Genomic DNA, 21,085 nt, shown 5'->3' on the forward strand with positions numbered 1-21,085 from the left:
CAAGCGATCTGCCCGTCATTCTCGGATCTTACATACATGGGCAGGAGTGGAAAGATCAATTTTGAGAAAGCCAAAGTTGGAGGGTCGTATTTTGGCATGCTACACCCACAGAATGTGCGAAATTAGAGGGAATAAATAGGAATCGGTGCGTTTTTTTGTGGGTTCCCCTAGCCGGGGCCCCTGGCATGCAGGGCTGGATGGAGGGAGAGGGCCTCGGAGAGCTAAGGAGAGGGGTGGGGGGGCGGGGGACCGCGTTTGAAGTTAGGTCGGGCCAGCTGCTGTTCTCCTTAATAACAAGAGGGGAAAGGAGGGAGGGAGGGAGAGATTGAAAGGAGGAGGGGAGGGACGGGAGGGGAGGGAAGGGGAGGAGGAACCGGAGAGGGGAGCGAGGCGAGAGGGAGGAGAACTAACTGCCCAGCCAGTTTGCGTCACTGCCTCGCAGAGCAGAGAAGAGCGAGCAGGGGAGAGCGAGACAAGTTTGAAGGGGAGGGCAGGCAGAGTTAGCAGCCCCCGAGGCTCTCCTCTCCCACCGCCCAACCCTTTCCTCTCTTCTCCCCCAGCCTCTCTCTCTGTCCCATAACTTTTCTCTAGAAAACCCCCTATTTAGCCAAAGGAAGGAGGTGAGGGGAACCCTCTCCCCTCCCCCCTCCAAAAAACCCCCAACTTTTCCAGTCCGGAGAAAGCAGGGGAGCGAGCGGGCACCCGGCTGGCCATGGAGTTGCTGTGCTGCGAGGTGGACCCGGTCCGCAGGGCCGTGCCAGACGCCAACCTGCTCTACGATGACCGCGTTTTGCAGAACTTGCTCACCATCGAGGAGCGCTACCTTCCCCAGTGCTCCTACTTCAAATGCGTGCAGAAGGACATCCAGCCCTACATGCGTAGGATGGTGGCCACCTGGATGCTGGAGGTAGGTCTGCAGACAGACTCCGTCTGTCCCCATCCGGATACTCGGTCACCCCCCGCCCCCAGCGCAGGGACCCTAAAACTGGGAGAGGGCAGGCTCCGCGCTCGCCTCCCCGATCCCGTGCGCGAGGTTACCCCGCGCCCTTTGGCGAGACGCGTGGCTTCATTTCTGTTCCCTGCAGGATGCCAGACTAAGTGGGGGAGGGGAGGGTGAAAGGAGAGGGAGGAGGAAAATCTGGGAGAAATGAGGCTGTCCTGGGGCGGGGGTGGGGGAGCATCCCGCGCGCGTGTGCCTGCATGTGGCTGCCTCTTCTTCCCACCCCCATCCCGACCTGTCTTTTGCGAAGCTGCGGCTGCTTTCGGTGCAGTGCGGTCGCGACTCCGCGTTGGCACTTAAGGGGGGGGGAGAGGGAGGGGGAGGAGGGAGGAGGAGAGAAACGGAGAATTCAGGAGCCCCGGAAGTCGCAATGAAGAAACCTGTGTTTTAGGGGAACCCAAAAGAACCACTTCTTTACCCTTGCTCCAAATCTTTGCCGAGCAAGCCGTGTGCCCACGTATGCACAGCTCTGGACCTGCCGTGGTTTCGCCATGTTGCTTTGCAAACTCCGGTTGGAAAGGCTGGAAAACGTCGCCCGCTCCCCCCTCGCACCCCATTATCCCGGCCACCCCACTTGTAATAGTGCCCTCTCCCCCAACCCCCACTTCACGAAGGTTACTTACAGTTTGGCTTTCCAGTTTCCTCGGTGCGGAGATTTGGGTGGGGTAGGAAGGGGGGAGGAGGTGTGTGTAGGGGGGGATGTCGGGGCACCCCTAAAGGAGAGGTCAGAGTCCCCCGTGCCTCTCTCCGGCGGCTCCCCGTTCCTCGGCTTTCCCCCAGCTCGTCTCCACGATCCCCAGTTTCTGCCCTTGTGGGCCGCAGCCGGACACTCCCGCCGCGGCGGTCACCCCTCCAAGTTTCCCCTCGGGATCCAAAGCCCCAGGGGTCGAGATACAGACCTTTCCGGCACTCGAAACCTCCGTTTCGGGAAGTCTGGATCCTCTTTGGGGTTTTCACGCCAAAAGGGCTTTTCTAGGATATTTCCTCGATTTTTAATTATTTTTTGAAACCGTCTCCCCATGCTCCGAGTCCAGCCGCCGAGGCTGCGGCTCTTCCTCCTCTCCTCCCTCCCCCTCTCTTCCCCACCTCTCCCCACCCACCCCCCCAATAGCGGCGCCTGGGCCGCAGGGACCCCCCCGGACATTTTTTCCAATTGTCGGGAATGATAGAGCAGGGTTCGAGGGTCCGAATGAGACCAAGAAGAAGACCCCCGGAGCTTCCAGAATATTTTTATTGATTTTTTGAAAAGATGACGAAATCCAAAAAAGAGAGTGTGAGTGAGTTAGAGTGAGCAAAGAAGTCAGTAGCCAAAGGGAGCGTCGCCGAGCCGGGCGGCTACTGCGTATTTGTTTGCCTCCCGGGTTCGGATCTTCAATTTACCTCTTTTTTTACGTTCCTGGGGATTACCCAGCACGGATGGACTATTTAGATTTACCCCGTTTTCCTCATCTTTATTCTTATCACATATTCTACTCCCCTCCCCCTCCCCACTAAAAAATTAAATATTTTTGCTTGTTTCCATAGGTTATGCCTTTTCATTTTTTTTTTTTTTGTCTTTTCCTGATACTATTCCCCCCCACCCCAACCCTTTCCCGCTCCCATTGTAGGTCTGCGAGGAACAGAAGTGCGAGGAGGAGGTCTTCCCTTTGGCCATGAATTACCTGGACCGCTTCTTGGCTGGGGTCCCAACTCCTAAGACCCATCTGCAGCTCCTGGGTGCTGTCTGCATGTTCCTGGCCTCCAAGCTCAAAGAGACCATCCCTCTGACCGCAGAGAAGTTGTGCATTTATACTGACAACTCCATCAAGCCTCAGGAGCTGCTGGTAATAATCCTCTCCTTTCTTCCCCCCTTTCTGTTTGTCCTTCCCTCTTTGCTCTCTCCAGGCCTGATAAGCTTCCACCCAGTGCTCCCCAAACAAATCCTTTGGATCCCAAATTACCACACCGCTGGAATTTCCACACTTCTGGGAGACAGCGCTTTTAATATGAAAATTTTTTGTGTTCCTACTGTGTGCCAGGCACTGTGCTAAGCACTGAGGCTACATTCATGCATAAGATCCTCCAAGACATTTGTGGCGGTGAAATTCATTTACAGTTGTGTGTGCGTGAGCGTGCATGCGTGTGTGTGTGTGTGTGGGGGGGTGTGTGTGTAGGGGAGACCTGGAACACAGTGATAACATTTTAATTAAATTCCAAATTTTCAACCACTGAATTCTGAGAAAATAGTTGGACTTCTCATATGGTAGGAATGTCTTCACATGATAGAGGAGTGTGTTGTGACGTGTCTCCTAAGAATCTAGAGTTCAAAGGTACTATCTATAAACTCTCAAGATACCTGTACATAGTAGCTGTTCACTAAATATCAGCTCATTGACTTTTGAGCCAAGCTAAAATTTGGCCTTTTATTGGAGGAATCTGAGGCCTGGGTTTCTAGCTCCAGTGGGGCTGTGACCTCTATCTGATGACAGGGGTCCTGTCTTGACTCTGTTATTCTGCTAGCAAGCCTTTTTCCCACCCAACCTAACTCTTTTACCCTGCAGCCTCACACTTAAGGCGTCCATGTTGCAGCAGTGTGGAATGGTAGAGTGGTTGCCAGGCCCACCTTCCGTGGTCTGTACACCTTTCTCTGCGCTGTTTGGAAAAGCCCCCCCCCCCCGCCCTTCCCCCTCCTTACTGGCAAGGCCTGCACAAAGTCCACAGGGCTAGGACTGGCTGTTTGAACTGAGCTCTTTGTGAGAGGCCTTCCTTTCTGGGGCTGTGCTGCCATCTAGTGGCAGACATGTGCAAGGATGGGGGAGGAATTGCGGGGAATGTCGAGAGGGGCATGAATGACTTCACCTTTGAACCGCTGCCAGATTTCAGCTGCTTCTGGTTTGGTCCGGGAGGCCCAGAAAGGTGCTTTCTTCTGGGAGATCTGCTTCCTTTAATAATAGTACAAGACGAGAGGTTTATACTCACATTCCCCTGTGAGAAGAAAGGGCTGGAATTTCAAGCCATCTTAGAAGACACTGGTTATTTAGTAATTTTGTCTTTTTTTTTTTTTTTTCTCATCCCAACCCTCTGTAAAAAGCCAAGGCAGACTTTAAAGCATGTAAAGGAAAAATTGTTAGAATTCGTTACCAGTTTGTTTTTCTCATGGGAGACCAAGAAAATGAATCTTCTATGTGGTTCATTTGTTTCAGCGTGATGATGGTGGACCATGGTGTTCTTCAGGACACCCCAATTTTATCCAGGACCTGCCAAGCTAATGAATATTGCTCTGTAAAAACCCTGCCTCTTTTCCACTCCGTATCTCTTGATCCCAGAAGCTGGGATCTGGATGAGTCCTGTTTTACATCAGAGAAAGCTGAGGCCCAGCTAGGGGAAGGGAGTCACCCCAGATCACATAGCCACTTGGTGCTACAGGAGAGGGGTTGGGGCTCTGGTTGCTGGCTTAGCAAATGGAAAAGAGCCTGGGGGTTCTTAGAGTGAATGGGGGAGCAGGGTGCACAGGCACCCTGGCCTCTGCCTCTCCTCCTCCTGAAGACCGTTGTTAGGCCTGATTTCCCTCTGATTGCACATACTTTTAAGGTTTCCTTTCTGGCTTGTTTTATTTTGAGCACAAGTCCCCAAAGGTATTCCGGTAAGGGAGAGAAGTTGTTTCTCATGAGGTGGGCTGGTGGTGAGAAGCCCATGAGAGACGGGGTTGCATTGTCCCTCCTTGGCATTGAACGGAGGGATTCCGTTGACCATGCACAAGCACTTCACTTTGCCCCAATCACCTCCCCCTGCACCATGGGGTTGCTACTCACCATCCAGTGGGTCCTTCAGTCACGATGACAAAGGCCTGTGAAACATTTAGGTGAAAGGGCACTCTGTGGCTGAGTGTCCTTTCCCCAAGACTTCTGCATTTTGTGTGGAGGGGAAAGTTTTAAAGCAGAGAAAAATGGCACTTTTTGGCACCAACTACAAGTCAGCTAATTGGTTGCCAAGGAGCTGGGCCCCGGAACCTTATTTTGAGCTTTATCTGTGTGCATCATTTTTCCATGGGGATTAAAAAGACTATTAATCCAGTGATAGAGACATAGACAATAAATTACTAACCTAAGGGCCACGGTGACCTTGGCGGTATCTTTTTGTAGGTGCAGCTTTCTGGGTGGGCAGGCAACAGCACTGCCTGCAAGTCAGGGTTGGTGGAGGATGGGGGAGACCAACAGGAAAAGAAATAGGAGAACGTAGATTCTTGGCAACAGCTACATGGGCTCTCACTATTGTCGGTCGCACCTGCCATTGGAAGCCTAAGAAGAGACGTCAACAACTTCCAAGCTTTGGGGGGGCACTTGGACAAGTGGGCCCGTTTTCCCATCCAGCAGCGTCCTCATGAGCATCCTTAAAACGGGTCTGGATCCCAACCCCCCTGTCCTGGACACCAGCTCAGTCTTTAGGTTTTATACTCTTCCTCCCTCCCTTCCTCCCCAGGAGTGGGAGCTGGTGGTGCTGGGGAAATTGAAGTGGAACCTGGCGGCCGTCACTCCTCACGACTTCATCGAGCACATCCTTCGTAAGCTGCCCCAGCCGAGCGAGAAGCTGTCTCTGATCCGCAAGCACGCGCAGACCTTCATTGCTCTGTGTGCCACTGGTAGGAGCAGGCTGGAGCTGGAGGGGGCCTTGGGAGGGGCGGACACAGGCTGAAGAGCCCTTTGGGGGGGTGGTCAAGGGGAGGCAGATGGGCGTACTAGCAGGCATGGGCCTGAGGGTTTTAGGAGATGAGTGGACCCAGGTAACCTAGAGTACCAGGTTTCATGCCCTGCCTGTGTTTTCCTGACTTTATCTGAGCTGGTACGTTCTTTTTTCTCTGCTAAACTCATAAATGGTTTATGAGGACAGGTGTGGTAAGGGAAAAAAAATAGTGCCTGTTAAAATAGTTCTTTATGATGTCTAAAGTGCTCTTTGAAGATTATATATACTGCTCTCTGGTTGTGTTTAAATCTTTAATCTTTTGAGGAAAAGGATGGCTTGGAGATAAGCCCAAGAGGAAATTTGGGGGGTGGGGGCAAATATAGGTTAAAGGAACACTGTCAAGATAAATAGGTGGCTTGCCCTGATAAGCAGTAAGGGAGGCCAAAGGAGTTCTTTTTACTGTAGGGCACATAGGAGTAGCTGTTCCCTCTGCTGGATGGGGGAGTAAACCTGGCTGGCTCTCAGCAAGGACTCACGTTCTAAGCCCTAAATTCTGGTGCCTTCACTTCAAGTGAGGGTGTTTTGAATTTGGTTGCAAGCTTTAACATAGCAATCACACTGTTTTTTTTCATGTTAAAAGCTTTCCACCCATGCTGTTGATCCCACAATTGATACATAGTTCTTATTGGCCCATTTGCTTTGCGTTTCCCTAATAAACTAAAGGCAGTGCTTTTGACACTGTCTCATTAAACTGAACCTTGGCCAGTTTCTACCATTTTTTTTCTTGGTAGTGGCCATGGGAGAGACCCTGGAACCTTAATCATCCAGGAGAGAGACATCGTAGGTAAAGAACTGGCCATCTGGGCAGATCTTTGGTTTGGGGGTGCGAGGTTGGTGGGGGAATGGGGAGGGCTGGGGTGCAGAGGGCTCAGCCCCAGTTTGCCAAGAGTTGTTGAATTTTATAGTTGGGACTCGGGGGGTTAACTTCTTTCAATACCTTGTTACATGGTATTCATGCGTAAGTACAGATGGGTCACACAGTATGCAAGAGTGTATGTGCTCTGTTCTCAGTCAAAAGGTCAGGCTTTGCTACTTCTCACTGGATGACCTTGGATAGGCTGCTTAACCTCTCTGAACCTCAGCTTCCATCTGCAAAACACGCCTGTGGATACATGATCTTAACAGCCTTTCAGGGTGGTTAGGAAAACCAAAATCAGAAAGAGAGGCTGTGCATGGAGTTACTTTGTGAACCAAGGAATGGGTAGGCAGTGTGTTGTGGTACTAATTGAAAATGCCACCGTCTCCCACTTGCAGCTTCATCCAAATCCAGCAGGACCCCTTGCTCTGCCTTCACTGGCTTAAATGTAAGATTCCCAGACACCCACATTTAGTTCTCGGGCACAGGTTTTGTCCTGGTTTTCTGTAGTCCTGCCCTTCCAGATCCAGACCCGTCCCATGGTGTGTGTATGTGCCCTGTGCCCCTTTGTGGGAGAGTAAACTGCCCTTCCTTCCCGCAGCCCCGAGGGGGCCATTCTTCGGAGCCCCCCATGGATACCTTGTTGCCTTTTAGACAGTAGCCATTCTTTTGCTTCCTCTCTTCTCCTGCTGTCTGGCCTGGGGCCCTAGAGGTCAGCCCCTCATTGACTTGTCATTTTGTCTCCCAGGCCCGGCTGTCCCTTCCTTTCCATTGTCATGATTCACTGCGGGGGAGGGGTCAACCAGTCCTTTTTTCTCTGGCCCTAGGACAGCTGACCCCCTGACCCTGAGCTCCCCCATTGCCCAGCTGTTAGCCAGAGTTCTGCTCTGACCTTGTCTCTTGACTGACAGATCTTTTGGGGTCTCTCCACCCATTCCCTCCATTCTCATCTCTGACTGGGGTAGAGTTGGTGGGTGGAATTACCCAGGCATGGATAGATCCCCATATTCTGTAAAGGCCCACTCTCTAAAATTGGGGATCCCATCCCCCACTTCTGGACTTGTTGCCTAGATCCTTGGGGTGGCTGCCAACTTTGGGGCCAAAGTAAGGAGCCTGGGACTCGGGCCCTGAGGACAGAGGTCTGAGGGGTGGCATGGGAAGTCACAAAGACTGCCTTTTGGGAGACTTGAGCCAGCCTTGGACAGGAAGTGAGGAAAGATAGAAGGAATAACTCCAACCGAATGAAAACCACAAGCCCAATACTAAGCCTTAGGTGTAGACTGGTCAGAGCAGAGGGGGGTTCTCAGAAGTTTCCTGAGGCTGGGAAGGATGGGTGTCTCACAAGGCTTTTCTTTCTCGATCTGTGCTTAAGTCTGTATGAATGACTGGGTTGCATAGCGTTTTCACTGTGTGGAGTTTTATAGCAGTTGGCCCGACAGTATAAAAGCCAAGGGCTGCTTTTCTTGGAGGAAACATCTTCCAGTTAGAGGAGATGCTGCACTTTGGGGCCAGGGTGTGGCAGATTGTTGAGTGCCTAGGACCGTCTGGCAAGCAGGGGGCTCAAGGTAAGGGAGAACCAAAGGTAGGTGGTGACACTGAGACCGTCCCGGCTGCTCTGTGCACCTCACAGCTCCATCCCGGTTCCCCAGCCCTGAATGTTCTGCCCTGAAGCCGAAGAGCACCTGTAGCCGGGGTCTTTCAGGCCTGTAGTGGGTCCCAAGGAGGTGGTAGCCAAACCTTGAAGCTGTATGGCTAGTTTATGGGAAAAGTTGGTTGTGAAAGAGCTGGCAGTATTTCCCTAGTCTGTGTGGGGAGTGCATGTGTGTGTGTGAAAGGGGAAGAGAGAGAGGGCAGGAGAGCAGAGAGGGGCCGTGAGAAGGGGAGTTAAGCCGCAGTTTTCCTTACCAGCTAGAGGGTAAGATGGCCAGGCGGAGAGGTGCCCTCCTTCCGCCTCCCTCCTCAGCTCAAAATGGCTTCTGGTGGGAGAGACCGCCTCAAACTGCCCGGTGTCCCTGTCAGGGCCAGTTGTGGTCTGTGGAGGCACTGGGGTGAGAAGCAGACCTTCGTAACTGCCAGCCCCTGGCGTCCCCTTTCCTGGAGCTTTGGATCCTGGGGAAGCAGAACTGAGCCTTAGTGTGCCCCTGGTTGTAGCTCTGATGGTAGAGTGTGCAGATGAGGAAAGAAGAGGACCACGGAAGATGACTCAGGATCGCACTCTGGCACTGGAAGATTCTTGATGCATGATATCATGCTCAACAGATGATTCCAGTTACTCTAGAAAAGCCAGTGACATTGAGTTTTGAACTTGGTGTGGGGGTGGGGTGGAGGTGCTTAACCTCCCGACCCGTGGCACCCTACATGTCCCTCTTTTTGCCTAGGGCCCCGACCCCAAGGCCCGAGCCCCAGAAATGATGATAACTCTTGTGTTCCTTGTCTTCCTGGCTTTCCCTGAAGATGCTTCATGACCTTCCATCATGAGGTATAATCATAGCCGGGACCCAGAGAGGGTAGGTGACTCGACCCCTTATTCAAAAAGGAAGGTGTGCCCTGGTGGTTGCCAGGTGGGAAGAATTTAACCCACCTTCCCATCTCTACGCCCCTGCACTGGCTCTGCCCCTGACAGGGCGGGGAGCCGAGGGGAAGGGGAAGTGGCTGTTCTCCGGCAAGCCGGCAAGTGCACCCTGTGGGGACAGGCAGTGGGACAGGGTTCTCTCACTTCCCATATGGCCAAGGAGCAGGCTGCTTGCTTCCCTCCCCTCCTCCTCCCACCGAGCCCTTTGGCATTACATTGGCATCAGCTAGGCGTGGCAGTCCTGCCCCATGTGCGGATCCTCTTCTGGGGGTGGTAGATGACGTGTGTGCTGCCCACATCATTGGTTGGCCAATGAGCAACTGGGATCCTGGCCTTTTTAACTTTCACCTTGCTGCAGGTTGGAGGAAGGGGAGAGGTGAGGGGAAATGGGAGACTGTGGCTTCCCTGTTTCTCTTCAGCCTTAGAGCAAGTCTCTCTTGCCCCCTAGTGGTGATCCAAAGCAAAGCGGTCAGTCTTGGACTTCAAGGTCTCCGTCACCATATAGCCAAAACAATCCGCGCTAAATTTATGTGCAGGGCCATCTAATCTGTGGTTTCAAACCAGCTTAGCTCAGAGCTCTTCCTTCAGTGAAATCTTACCAAGGCGTGCAGATACCAAGTTGATGAATATGGGGCCCTCGCTGCCCTTGCCCAGATTAAGGAGCCCAGTGGGGCCCCAGGAGTGCCTGTGGCGGTCTTGGGAAGTTAGGTGGGCTGTGCAAGTCACACAGCTTGGCTACCACCTATCTCTCTGACTCCTGAGCCGGGGCTTGCTTTTGGGGGCTTTTCTTGCACTTCTGTTAGGAAAATCACCCTGTATTCCTTCATGGGAGGTGGGAGGCGGCCTTGAGGAGCTCTTCACATTTTGGTAAGTTATAAAAAGCACTGGGTCCACAGTCCAAAGGTCTCGACCTTAACCCCAGGCCCAGGATTCGGCATTAAATAAGGCAAGAATTCATTGATTCAGAGCGCCTGGGTGGCTCAGTCGGTGAAGTGTCTGACTCTTGATTTGGGCTCAGGTTATGACCTCAGGTTGGGCTCCATGCTGGGTGTGGAGCCTGCTTAAGATTCTCTCTCCCTCTTTCTCTGCCCCCTCTTGCCCCTCTCCCTACTTACACTCACACACTCTCTCCTCCTCCCAAGAAAAAGAAAAAGAATTCATTGACTTCACTTGTAAAAGGAAGTGTTTTGAAACCGATGTGTTTTACATTGGTTTTTATTAATACCTCACCACGACTACTTGGATGAGTAAGCAACCAATAGAGCTGGGATTCCCCTAAGGTGTGCCCCTTGCCTCTACCACCTCCCCAGGAGGGAGGAGGTCGTGTCACAAGCTTCTAGTATGTGGGCATTGTTCCTTGGCTCTGGGCGAACCACACCTGAGGGAATATGGGGACATTAGGAAGGGAGTGGCCGACTTCTGTCTTCCATTCATGGTATGGGGGCCCTCAGTTTCTCCCACTCCTGGCAAACCAGCATGAGGCTTCGGGGACTTGATGAGGTCATTTCTGGGACACAGAACACAAGTGATAGTGAAAGATTCTCCAGGCAGCACAGAGCCCTCATTCTTCCTGGCAGTCTCGGCATGCTTGGCCTGCTGTCAGCATCCGCCTGTAGCCCAGGGATGCGGGGCACCTTCCTCCTCACGCCTGCCGATGCTGAACAGCATCTCCCAGCCGTCAGGATTACCCTTCACAGTCCCATAGAAGGTTCCCATGGTCAGAATAGTGGTAGGACCCTGCTTGCTTACCAGGAGCCAGGCACTGTGTTTTTACATGGATTATTTTAGTCCTTTCCTCAGAACAACCCTCGGAGTCGGGTACACTTATTCTGATGTGCTTGTAAGAAGATGGTGGCTCAGAGAGGTCAGGTAACTTGCCCGTCTTCACACAGCTGGTTGGTGGTAGGACATCTGCTTCCCCATACTCTACCTTCCAGTTCTTGGAGGTGCTTGGCCATTCTTCCCATGTCCTCAGAGAGTCCTCCCAAGTATCTTCATGCTCCTGTTCCCCTGAGCACCCCCTTTCTTTTGAAAAGTTTCTTTATCGGCTCCCCATATGGTATGCACCTAGCCAATTAGAATGCACTGTGGTGTGTTCTCTTACTACGTTTTTACATCTGGGGTGGGGGGTGGGGATGAATCCATGCTGCCTGGACCAGGGAGGAACACTTGGTGATGACTCTGTTGGAATGGATCACTGGTCAGTTAATTGCCTCTCGCTCTGCTGCAGAGGAAGGAGGGGTTTCAGGAAGTCACCTCTTATCATTCCAGGTGGGCAATGGAGGGTAGAGATAGGCCCTCACTCCTGAATATGCTTTTTGCACCAAGATAGAGCTTGTTGGTATTTTTGACCAAGAGATGTAGAGATTTCTGAGGGATTTTTACTTGGTACTTTATTTTTGCTGAAATAAAATAATATTAGGAGAAAGTTTTACAAAATTACTTGTATTTCTTCCATCTCCACAGTGGGAACGTTTACATAACATTTATTCATATATTTCTGGAAGGTTGTAATCTTGGTCATGACATTTGATTTTTCTGCCCACTCCCCCTGCCCAAGTGGATAAATTTGAACACTTTTCAATCCAGTTACATAGCCAAAGTAAGGTTTCCAGGAGTGGCTGAGTGGGTTGGGCGAAACTTTCCACGGGTGAGTACAGAGGTTAGGTAACTAGAGCTAGTACAAGGACATGACCCTTCAGATGTTTTATTCTGGTGTTTTTCTGTTGTTTCCCCTACCAACAGAAAGGGGGGTGTCCCTGAGCAGGGTTCCGGGGCAGCCCCCGAGGTCTTGCGGAACTGGTACTTCTCTCTGTGGGGAGAGATGCCTTGTGACTTTGCAGGCCAGTGGAAGCCATGCTCTGTTCTATGGATGCTTGCTTCTTCTTTTCTTGGGAGTGGTTCTCATTCTAGATCCTTAAGGAAAAGCAAAATAGAGCCGGAAGGCACCTGGGGGATTAGTCAGCCCACGGTCTTTGACTTTTTGACCTAAACCTTGAAGAAAGAAATACATTTTATAACACAACTCAGGATACACATAAATGGACATCAGACTGCTACAAAAGTTTCTCAAGACAGTATTTATTCTTACTACGTGATTACTTCCTGATACTATCTATCCTGTTCTGTTCAGTTAAACAGCAACAAAAACAACCCACAGATGGGTTTCATGACCCAACAGTGAGCTGCAACTGGAAGTCAGAAAAACACTGATCCAACCCCACCCTTTATTAGACAAATGGAATGTCAGGGGCTGGGGGAGGAAGTGACTCACCCAAGGTCCCACAGTCTGGACCTGGCTTGTAGTGCTAATGTCACCTCCTTTGGACTTACCTGGAGGAGAGCCTAGCAGTTGCTCCGGAATCTCGAGGAAGACCCTGGTTTGCTACTGCAGTGTGTGGCAGAGCGGCAGTGCTGCCGCCGCCCGGGTTCCCGCAGCTCTTCCCTGGCAGGGGGAGCACTACCCAGTGTGAGCTGCCAAGAGGCAGCTAGGTTCTTGTACACGGTGCTCCCCACTTCTGGGAGGCAGGGGACAGTATCCCCAGGAGGATGCTCCTCAGCATTTTCCTAGCAAAACGAGAGGGGGGAGGTACAGTCCTTCTGGCAACTTTAGCACCTGCTGCAGCCTGGGACCACCCGTATATACCCCCTGGCTTCCAGAAGTTAATTAGTTTGCTAAAATTAGGAGTCAGTTTTGCGTGCAATGGGACAACAAAAGATAGGCATGTGTGAGGTGTGCTTCCTGGTCGGAGGCCTGGGGCAGAGGAAAGGGAGGGCCAGGGATATCCTCCTGTCGCTCCCTGCCAGATGCTCCCACCCAGGGCCTTTGTGGGCCCAAGGCCATGGGCTGGCTGCCTCGTCTGCATTGTGAATGTCACAGGGGGGAGCTAACGAGGTTATTGGGCAGAGAAACACTCCTGTGAGCCCATGTGGAGGAGACCTACAGCAGAGCAGGAGGCAGGGAGGCTGCCTTTGGCAGCATCCATGAGGAGAGAGAAGGCTCGGGAGGAGTTAGTGGACAGCAGGCTTGGGGCAGAACGCTGTAATACACATCCCTGAAGAGGTCGAAATGGTGAGTGGGCTCAGGAGAGAAAGCCAAGGAGAAAGACAGACTGACAGAAGGCCAGGCTTGCTCTATTCATGGGATTCGGCCAAGATGGGAGGTGTGTGCATGGTTCAGTGAATCAGCAGTGTTGCTAAGAACACCAGCAACTTGATGCTGGACAATGGGGTCACCTATAAAAGTGCTTTAATGGAATGTGTGGCTTAATAGGGCATTGGACAGCAAGAAAGGGAAATATTAGGTCACACTGTTTTTATAGGTCAACCTCATGGTGATGCTGGAATTGGAAGTGTGACCCATGTCCCCCCGTGTATCTCCCTCCCATGTCCACCCCCTTGTACAGCTATAGGCAGTAAATTCTGCAGTAAAGCTAGAACCAGAGGTTCACTGTGGAGGATTTGCTCCACTCCAGGACTGACCAAAGTGAGTGAGGGCGTAACGTCTTTACCATATCAGCACAAGGCAAGGGGAAGGGCGCTTTCAGCTCGCAGAAGCCTGCCCTTTCTCATCCACCACGTGCAGCTTGTATGGTGGATGTAAGGATTAACTGGCATAGAGCGTGGACGGGACCGTACGTCTGGGTCATTCGCTATTAGAAGCATACAGGAGTCAGGTGTGGTGTTCTTCTCCTGATAACTGGGAAAGTAGGTGATCTTGGTTACCCAGCCTCTTTGTGGGAGCACTCAGAGGAAACTGAGGTGTTTAGTCTCCCAAGCTGAGCCCTCACAGGAGCGTAGGAGCATGGGAACATCCCCTCTGCTTGCTTTTGGAGAAATGAAAGTGGATGAGGGAAGAGTGGCAAACCACTCTTTTTTTCCAGCAAGAAAATGGGACCTTTGGGCCCAAGAGCCATAAAATCTAAACCAAGTCATCCATCTGATTAGGTTAATACTGGGTACCTGCTTTCTCTTCGTGTTCTAAGGATCCTTGGTATTGGGCTAGAAGTTGGGGATTGTGTGAAACTTGGCCTTCATCCCCTCCATTACTGCTTCTCCCACTTGCCTTTTTTTTTTTTTTTTTTTTTTTTTGTAAATAAAATCATCCTTTGTTTTTGGCCATATTAGTCCTTGACGGTCCACAAAATAATAGGGCAAGATCACATCAGGATTATTGTTCTTCATAAAATTTTACCTGCTTATACTTTTCCGCCTTCCACCATCTAGATCCCTTGTTCTGTCTCATTTGTATGGCACATATGTTACCTTCTGGACTCATCTCAGACCTCCCTGCTCTGCTCCCACCATGACCCTCAGAGGAGAATATATCTCACTCACCTTCCTGCCCCTTGCACGTGCTAACCCCAGACACGATTGTGGGACCTGAGTCCCCTGCCTGAGAATTTACTGTGTGCCCTCAGATAGGCTCTCCACCTTCTCTGTCTCAGTCTCCCCATTTTAGTTCTGGACCCACCACAGTGATGGCAAATAAATAAAGGGTGTCTTGTGAAGGACGACTCAGGAGGGGATGTGTCTGTAGGGTGAAGGGTCACCTGTGCAGCTGACCTTTCACCATCCTATTTCTGGAATATCTTCAGGCTGGGGAGCCCCCAGATCTTGACCTTCTGCCTCTCGTTCTCGCAGATTTTAAGTTCGCCATGTACCCGCCATCGATGATTGCAACTGGAAGTGTGGGAGCTGCCATCTGTGGGCTCCAGCAGGATGAGGATGTGAGCTCGCTCACTGGCGATGCCCTGGTCGATCTGCTGGCCAAGATCACCAACACGGATGTGGTAGGTGGACGGCGTCTTCTTGGTTAAAACCAGATGTCTCTTTTCTCAGCTCAGGGAAAAAGACACTTGGCTTGATGATGCTGTGTTGGAGGTGTTTTTTGTTTTTGTTTTTTTCTTTTTTGGTGGTGGTGGTTTCTGTTTTCCAAGATCAGCATCCAAGGTAGTACAAAATTCAATAGATGAGGCTTCCTCCGATGGTTTTGAAAGCCTGTGTGCCATAAAATAGAGAAAAGAACCTGGCAAGCAGATACAAGGTGGGAGGAGGGCTGTTTACTAATTTTCCTTTGTGGTGTGGGCTTCCCCGTGGGTCTGAAATGTTGCTTCATTTCCATTTATGTACATGTCCTCAGGCTGCTTCTCCCCCACAGTGTCGCGCTCTGCTTACACCCACTCAGGCGGAGACACAGTGGAGAGAGGGCTGGAGCCTGGCTCTGTGGCGCTGGGGGCGGTGGGGATCCAAGAGGTGCCCCCCCTCGAGGACGGTGTCTGGCCTTGACACACCTCTCAACCCCACCTGCCTCTCACTTCCCTTTTGTTTAATGTGGTAATGGATTAAGAAGTACTTCTAAAAGAATAAAGAGTCATAGTAATTCAAGGAACTATTATTAGCTATAGATTTTTCCATTCTTGTGCCCCGTGGACTGCCCAGAGGCTGTAATTCTGCTTGCCAGATTTTGAAGCTCTGTAGAAGAAAGGTCTTGAGAGACCAGGGTCAAGTGAGGCTCTGATTCAGCTGGTAGGAAATGGCAGTCCTTAGAAGGTCTGAGCCAGGGAGGCTCTGAGAGGTCAGAGAGGCGGCTCCTGCCTCTTCCAGTGGAGGCTTTCCATGGGAGGTGTAGAGAGGGCTGAGGTAACCTGCTGGGGGAGGGGGAGGGCAGTACCAGAGCTGGGACCAGAACCTGGAAGCTCTGACAACCCCCCACCTCCCCCAGGAACTCACACTGCACACTTGCTGGAGCTCCTGAATCTTTTTGTTTGAGAAAGGCCTCTGCTTTAAGGGCAGCTGAGAGGTCTGGCAGCTGGGAGGCCCTCATGTGTCACCATGGAGAAGCTCAAGATGTAGGGGAACTTCCCCGTGCCCCCCTCTGGATGTTCCAGGGAGATTCCGAAGGCCCCGCTGTGGGAATAGATTGAGTTAAGAGATACCGTGGCTTACAGGCCTGTGGCTGATGCCCCGTCGGGGATGCTGAACAGAAGGTTGACCACTCGGAGAGCCCGCGGCTGCAGCTTGCTGGCTTTCTCACCTCCCCATCTGTATTTTGCCTTGGCCTTTATTACCATCTCAAGCAAATAGTGCAGGGAGGTGTTGAAGGGCCTCATGGAACAAACTCAGGGTCCTATTCTGAAGGAGTTCTTAGATATGCTTTGAAAATTCTAGGTCCAAAACATAGGCTTTTCACAAAGGCCTGTACTACCACGTACTACATGGTATCCAAAATATAAATCGAGAAGACCCCTCCAGCGTGCTTCATGTGAAGAGGGCTTGTCTAATCCTCCAGAGGCAAATCTGGGACAGAACTTAACATTTATAGAAATGATAAGCTTCCTTCCTTTTCCGAATATCTCCTATTAAGGCTGCCTTACAAAAAGCACCCCCAACAGCAACCAGCTTAGGGTTGGTTCTTCTTCGACCCCCAGAGACAAAAAAGCCTGCGACAGCAGTTTGACCCCCAGGCACTGTAACCTCTTTCAGATATTTATAGCCCTGCCCTGATTGGCTGGTGGCCCCCACGGGTCTCTGGCCTTCTCCCACATGTCCGTTTATCACCCCTTACTGGTTTCAAATGGACAGAGGTCACTCCTGAGGTGCCACCGAGTCTCTTCGGCCGCTTTTTAGGACTGCAAACCGATTTCTCATCTTACACAGGAGAAACCACTTGCCCCTTTCAGACACCATGTAGCCAGTGCATCCAAGGTAGCTGCAGACTGGGGTAAATGGATAGAGGTCTCGTACGTCCCAGCTGTGGAACTGGAGATGCATGTGTGCCTCATTCTTACCAGTGGGCTTCCGGTTCAGCATTTTAATATTAACAACCAAGCATGAACAGAGGAGGATGGAAACTCCACACAGCACTTTTTCAGACAACAGTTTGAGACCTCTGTGAGTTCTAAGCTTGCCCCTGGGCCCCAGAGGCTTGCTCACTGCCCCCCAGGAATGTTCTTAGTAAAAAGGCTTGAGCAACATTGGGCTAGGCTGGCCACTTGTGCCTGACTTCCAAGTGCTGTAGGTCTCCTCCCATCCATCAGGCCATGTTCTCTGAAGTATGGAGGCTCAGCGTGAACAAAAAGAAAAGGACTGGAATTCAGAAAGCATTAGTTTCTGGAGGGAGGCAACTTTTGCTTCCTGAGCCCATTTACCATTTCGTGAGTCAAGAAGTGGTGTGTTGCGAGCACTTAGCTCTCCATTTATTTCTGGAAGTATTTCTTAAAGGCTCACTTGTTGCAGACTTGCACAATGAGCAAGGCGTGGATGGAACCAACGCAGGAATTGGGACGGGTGGGCCATGTATGGAAAATAGGAGATGATGTTCCTGACTTAAGGAGCTCGGCGACTGTAGGGCAAATCACAAGTAAAGCATGCAGAATCCTAGCAAATAAAGATCATCAGCAAATGATTGCTGAGGTGTTATGAAGTCCAAATGCAGGAGGAAAGCAGCCCAGAGGAAGGAGCTCACTAGGCCTAACGTGAGATGCACGCCTCCTGGCAGAGGGCACTTGGCGATAGAAAAGGTCCTTGGAATGGAGAAATAAAACGCGGTATGTATGTGCAGTGGAATATTAGGTCGCCTTAAAAAGGAAGTGAACTCCTGACACGCGCTACAACATGGATGAGTCTTGAAAACATGCTAAGTGAAAGAAGCCAGATTCTTCGCATAGTCAAGTTCATGGAGACGGAAAGTAAAATGAGGGTTACCAGGGCCAGGGGGTGGGAGGAACGGGGAGTTCTTTAATGGGTATGGAGTTTCACTTTGGGATGATGAGAACGTTCTGGAAATGGATCGTGGAGATGGTTGCATGACGAAGTGAATATACTTAATGCCACTGTACACTTAAAAATGGTTACATAGATGTTATGTTTAGTTTATTTTGCCACAATTAAAACACACACACGCAGTGCTCTCAGACCCACACTCCGAAATGCTCACAGGGTCCTGAGTCCTTCTCCCATGGAGAAGTCAGGTGCACAGGACCACGTTCTGCCACACTGGCTCCGGAGGAATAGGGCAAATGGGAACCAGGACCTGGAGTCCCTGTAGTTCTGTGCCTGCACCATGCACCTGGTTATTCGTGATCTCCTCAAGCTCACGGTGTTCTCTGTCCATGCCTTGTCAGGGATCAGACTGGGGAAAGAGGGTCCCCTTGCTTCCTCTGGGACAGGCAGACAAGTTTCTCTGGCTCCCTAGCCAGCGGCAGATAGCTTTGATAGGAGGGACCCATGCGGCTCTGAGAAAGTCGGTCTTTGTTGCTCCCTCTGGTTGCCAAAATAAACCGGAACGCTTCATTCCAAAGAGAAAGCTGAGTGAGAAGCCTGACAGTTTTACAGGGAATAAAAGTCTCAGAGGGTGGTATATTTTAAGTACTTTTTCCTTCCAGTCATAAGTGTTGCTAAAAACAGACGCCAGCCAGCGAGGCGGTTCTGGCTTTGGGGAAACTTCTACCGGGGCTTCCGTTGCCAAGGGTGAGTTTGAGAGGAGTGATCGAGCGTCCTGGTTCCCCGGTGAACCTTCCGTGCTTCGCCGGGCAGAGTCGGGGTTCCTCTTCCGTCCCCTCGGCACTCGGCTCGTGCTTTGTGCCAGCGTTTATCTCACTGGTCACTTGTCTATAGAGCCTCTTGAACAAGACCCAACTTTTACTGCGCTCTTTATCCAGAGCCCCTGGCAGAGCCTTGGGAATGATGCTGAAGAGGGAGGGAAGCAGGAAGGAAGGAACGGAGGACACAAAGGCCAGGCAGATGGGCTTAGAGTGTGTTTCTAAGTCTTTGGTCTCCCCAGGTCTTTTGGAAAGCCCTATATTTCTTATCCTTAATTACATGCCAGGGGCCTGAGCAAAACACATCACCTTCACGTGATACGGTTTTACAAACTGACTAATAAAAATGCAGAAGTCAGGCTCACAGGCTGTGACGATGCTGTGAAGCTATTGGGAGATAATTCAGCAGAAGCAGACGCTAGTCACCCGGTCCCTATGTTCATCCTTTTCTACCTGGGTTACATCAGAACTCTGTCCCGTTCTTAAATATCGCCCAGAGAAGATTCCAGGATACCCCTGCCTTGGGGTCATCCTGGCATGTTAGGATCTTGGTTGTCAGGGAGCTGTTATAAACCCATTCGCTGTGCAGGGGGAGAAGTCTGGATTTTGACTCCATGCTCTGGTCCTGGTCCCCAGCACTGTGTCTTTGTCCTCCTTAGTGAGAAGCACCCACCTCCTCCTGGCACACCTTCTCCCAAGGGCCTCTATACGGCTGGGGCTGTCCTTTGTGGACCTGACGGGGCCTGTGGTCAAGAACCTTGTGAAGAGTGGCCGGAGGGGAGGCTGGGGGCGGGCTGGGGGACGGAATAGAACTGGAGGCTCATGCTTCCCTCTCCTGTCTTATTTCTTCTGCGGGCTTCATTTGGTATGCAAGGAAATAAGCCAAACAGCCTGTGAAGAAAGGAAGAATGAGATAGTTTCCTAAGTTGTCTCTGCCTGAGTTGGCCGCGGGTCTGGGGCTCATTCAGCCCTTTGTCCCCCTGTTGAGTGCAGTGCGTGTGTGGTGACAATGGCGTGATGCAGTTACACTGAGGGCTAATGGTAGGAGTTCCGTCAGCCCATTCATGGAGGCCGAGGAGGGTGCAGGGCGCAGAGCCTGAGCCAGCACGCAGAGGAAGTCGGAGGCCCGTGTAACGAGCTGGAGATCACAAACACTGCTGTCAGGGCTCCGGGGCTGGGGGGCAGGGGCCAGGGAGGGAGCCTATCATCATCAGAGTTGGAGGTTTGCCCGACCTCCAGCACTGTGGAGTGCCACCTGTCCGGGCTGACAGACGAGCATTATGGCTTTCCTTTTAATCAGCTTAATTTGGGGCATCTTAACACAATGACTGGTGCTTTCGGAGGCTGCCGGAAAGCAGAGGTCCCAGAGCCCATGCACTTTGCATGCACGTAGCATCTTTTCAGGGGACGAGCTGTCATTCCGCCCCCCCCTGCCCCCCAGCCCCTAGGGCTACGTCTCCCTTTCTTGGAGATTCTCTGCCCTGTCTGTCTTTCCTTAGAGCTGGGAAGAACCAGAGGGTCTCAGGGGAAGGAGTTCTGAAGCTGGAGGCTTGCCCGTTTAAAGCCAGGCTCAGCTTTTAACTCGATGTAACCGCGAGACAAGTAGGCTTTAGTTCCGTTCTCTAGCTGTATAATGCGGGCGTGTGGCTGTTTGAGCTCCAGACGCCCTCGGACCCCCAAATCCCCCGATTCTGTAATTGCCTCTGTGTCGAGTCTTGTGATTCTGCCCTTTGGAAATACTATGATTCTGCTCTTCTCCAGCTTTGCCTCCTCTTCATTTTGGGCCTTTGAACTTGCCTCCCTCTTTTATTTCCTTCTCTTAGCTTGACCTTCCAGCACTAGCAGCCCCGCTGGGTCTGAGGCAGGGTTCCTCCTCTCTCCAGGTCACTGCTCCCCGCACCCCAGTCCCGTGCGCTGTCCTGCCCTGCTGCTCAGCAGAGTGGGAACTCCTTGGGCGGGAGTGGAGCTGTGTCAGGTGGGCATGTCTGGTTGCAGGTAATAGCACCGCCACACATTTCCCTGCCCCTTCACTTTCCATCAGCTCACAGAAAACTCGAGTGCTCTTTGCAAGTCCAAGAATGGTTCCTAAGGATGCTAAAGGAGGGTATTAAAATACAGACAGTGAGTTTAGTCTCAAGGTAGGGGGTGCTGGTCTCTCTGTCTCCACCATCACAGAGCAGACTGTTTGACATTGTTCTTACAAGACAGGTGCTTGCCCTTAAGTTTTTTATCCAGTTAAGGATGGGCGATCTGCACTTAAAACTCAAGCTGATAATAGCAGAGCTGTGGAGAAGGGGAACCTGAAGGAGGGTTGTTAGGCAGAGGCCCCAGAGAGCTTTCCAGGAGCGAGGGACATGATTGACCCCAGAGAGGTTTAGCTTCCTGCTCGGTCCCAG

The 21,085-nt window shown here is 51.6% G+C and overlaps 1 protein-coding gene across 1 annotated transcript in view; it reads left to right on the forward strand.

Annotated features, from left to right (window-relative positions):
- Positions 1–401: 401 nt before the first annotated feature.
- Positions 402–21,085, forward strand: part of CCND2 (cyclin D2) — a 29,245-nt gene continuing 8,561 nt past the window's right edge. Inside the window, exons 1-4 of the mRNA XM_008704875.2 lie at positions 402–907; positions 2,608–2,823; positions 5,459–5,618; positions 14,791–14,939. Coding sequence (XP_008703097.1) covers positions 713–907; positions 2,608–2,823; positions 5,459–5,618; positions 14,791–14,939 — 720 coding nt within the window. The 5' untranslated portion in view covers positions 402–712. The remainder of the gene's footprint in view (positions 908–2,607; positions 2,824–5,458; positions 5,619–14,790; positions 14,940–21,085) is intronic.

Source organism: Ursus maritimus, unplaced genomic scaffold (assembly GCF_017311325.1).
Source record: "Ursus maritimus isolate PB19 unplaced genomic scaffold, ASM1731132v1 scaffold_26, whole genome shotgun sequence".
Classification (NCBI taxonomy): domain Eukaryota; kingdom Metazoa; phylum Chordata; class Mammalia; order Carnivora; family Ursidae; genus Ursus; species Ursus maritimus.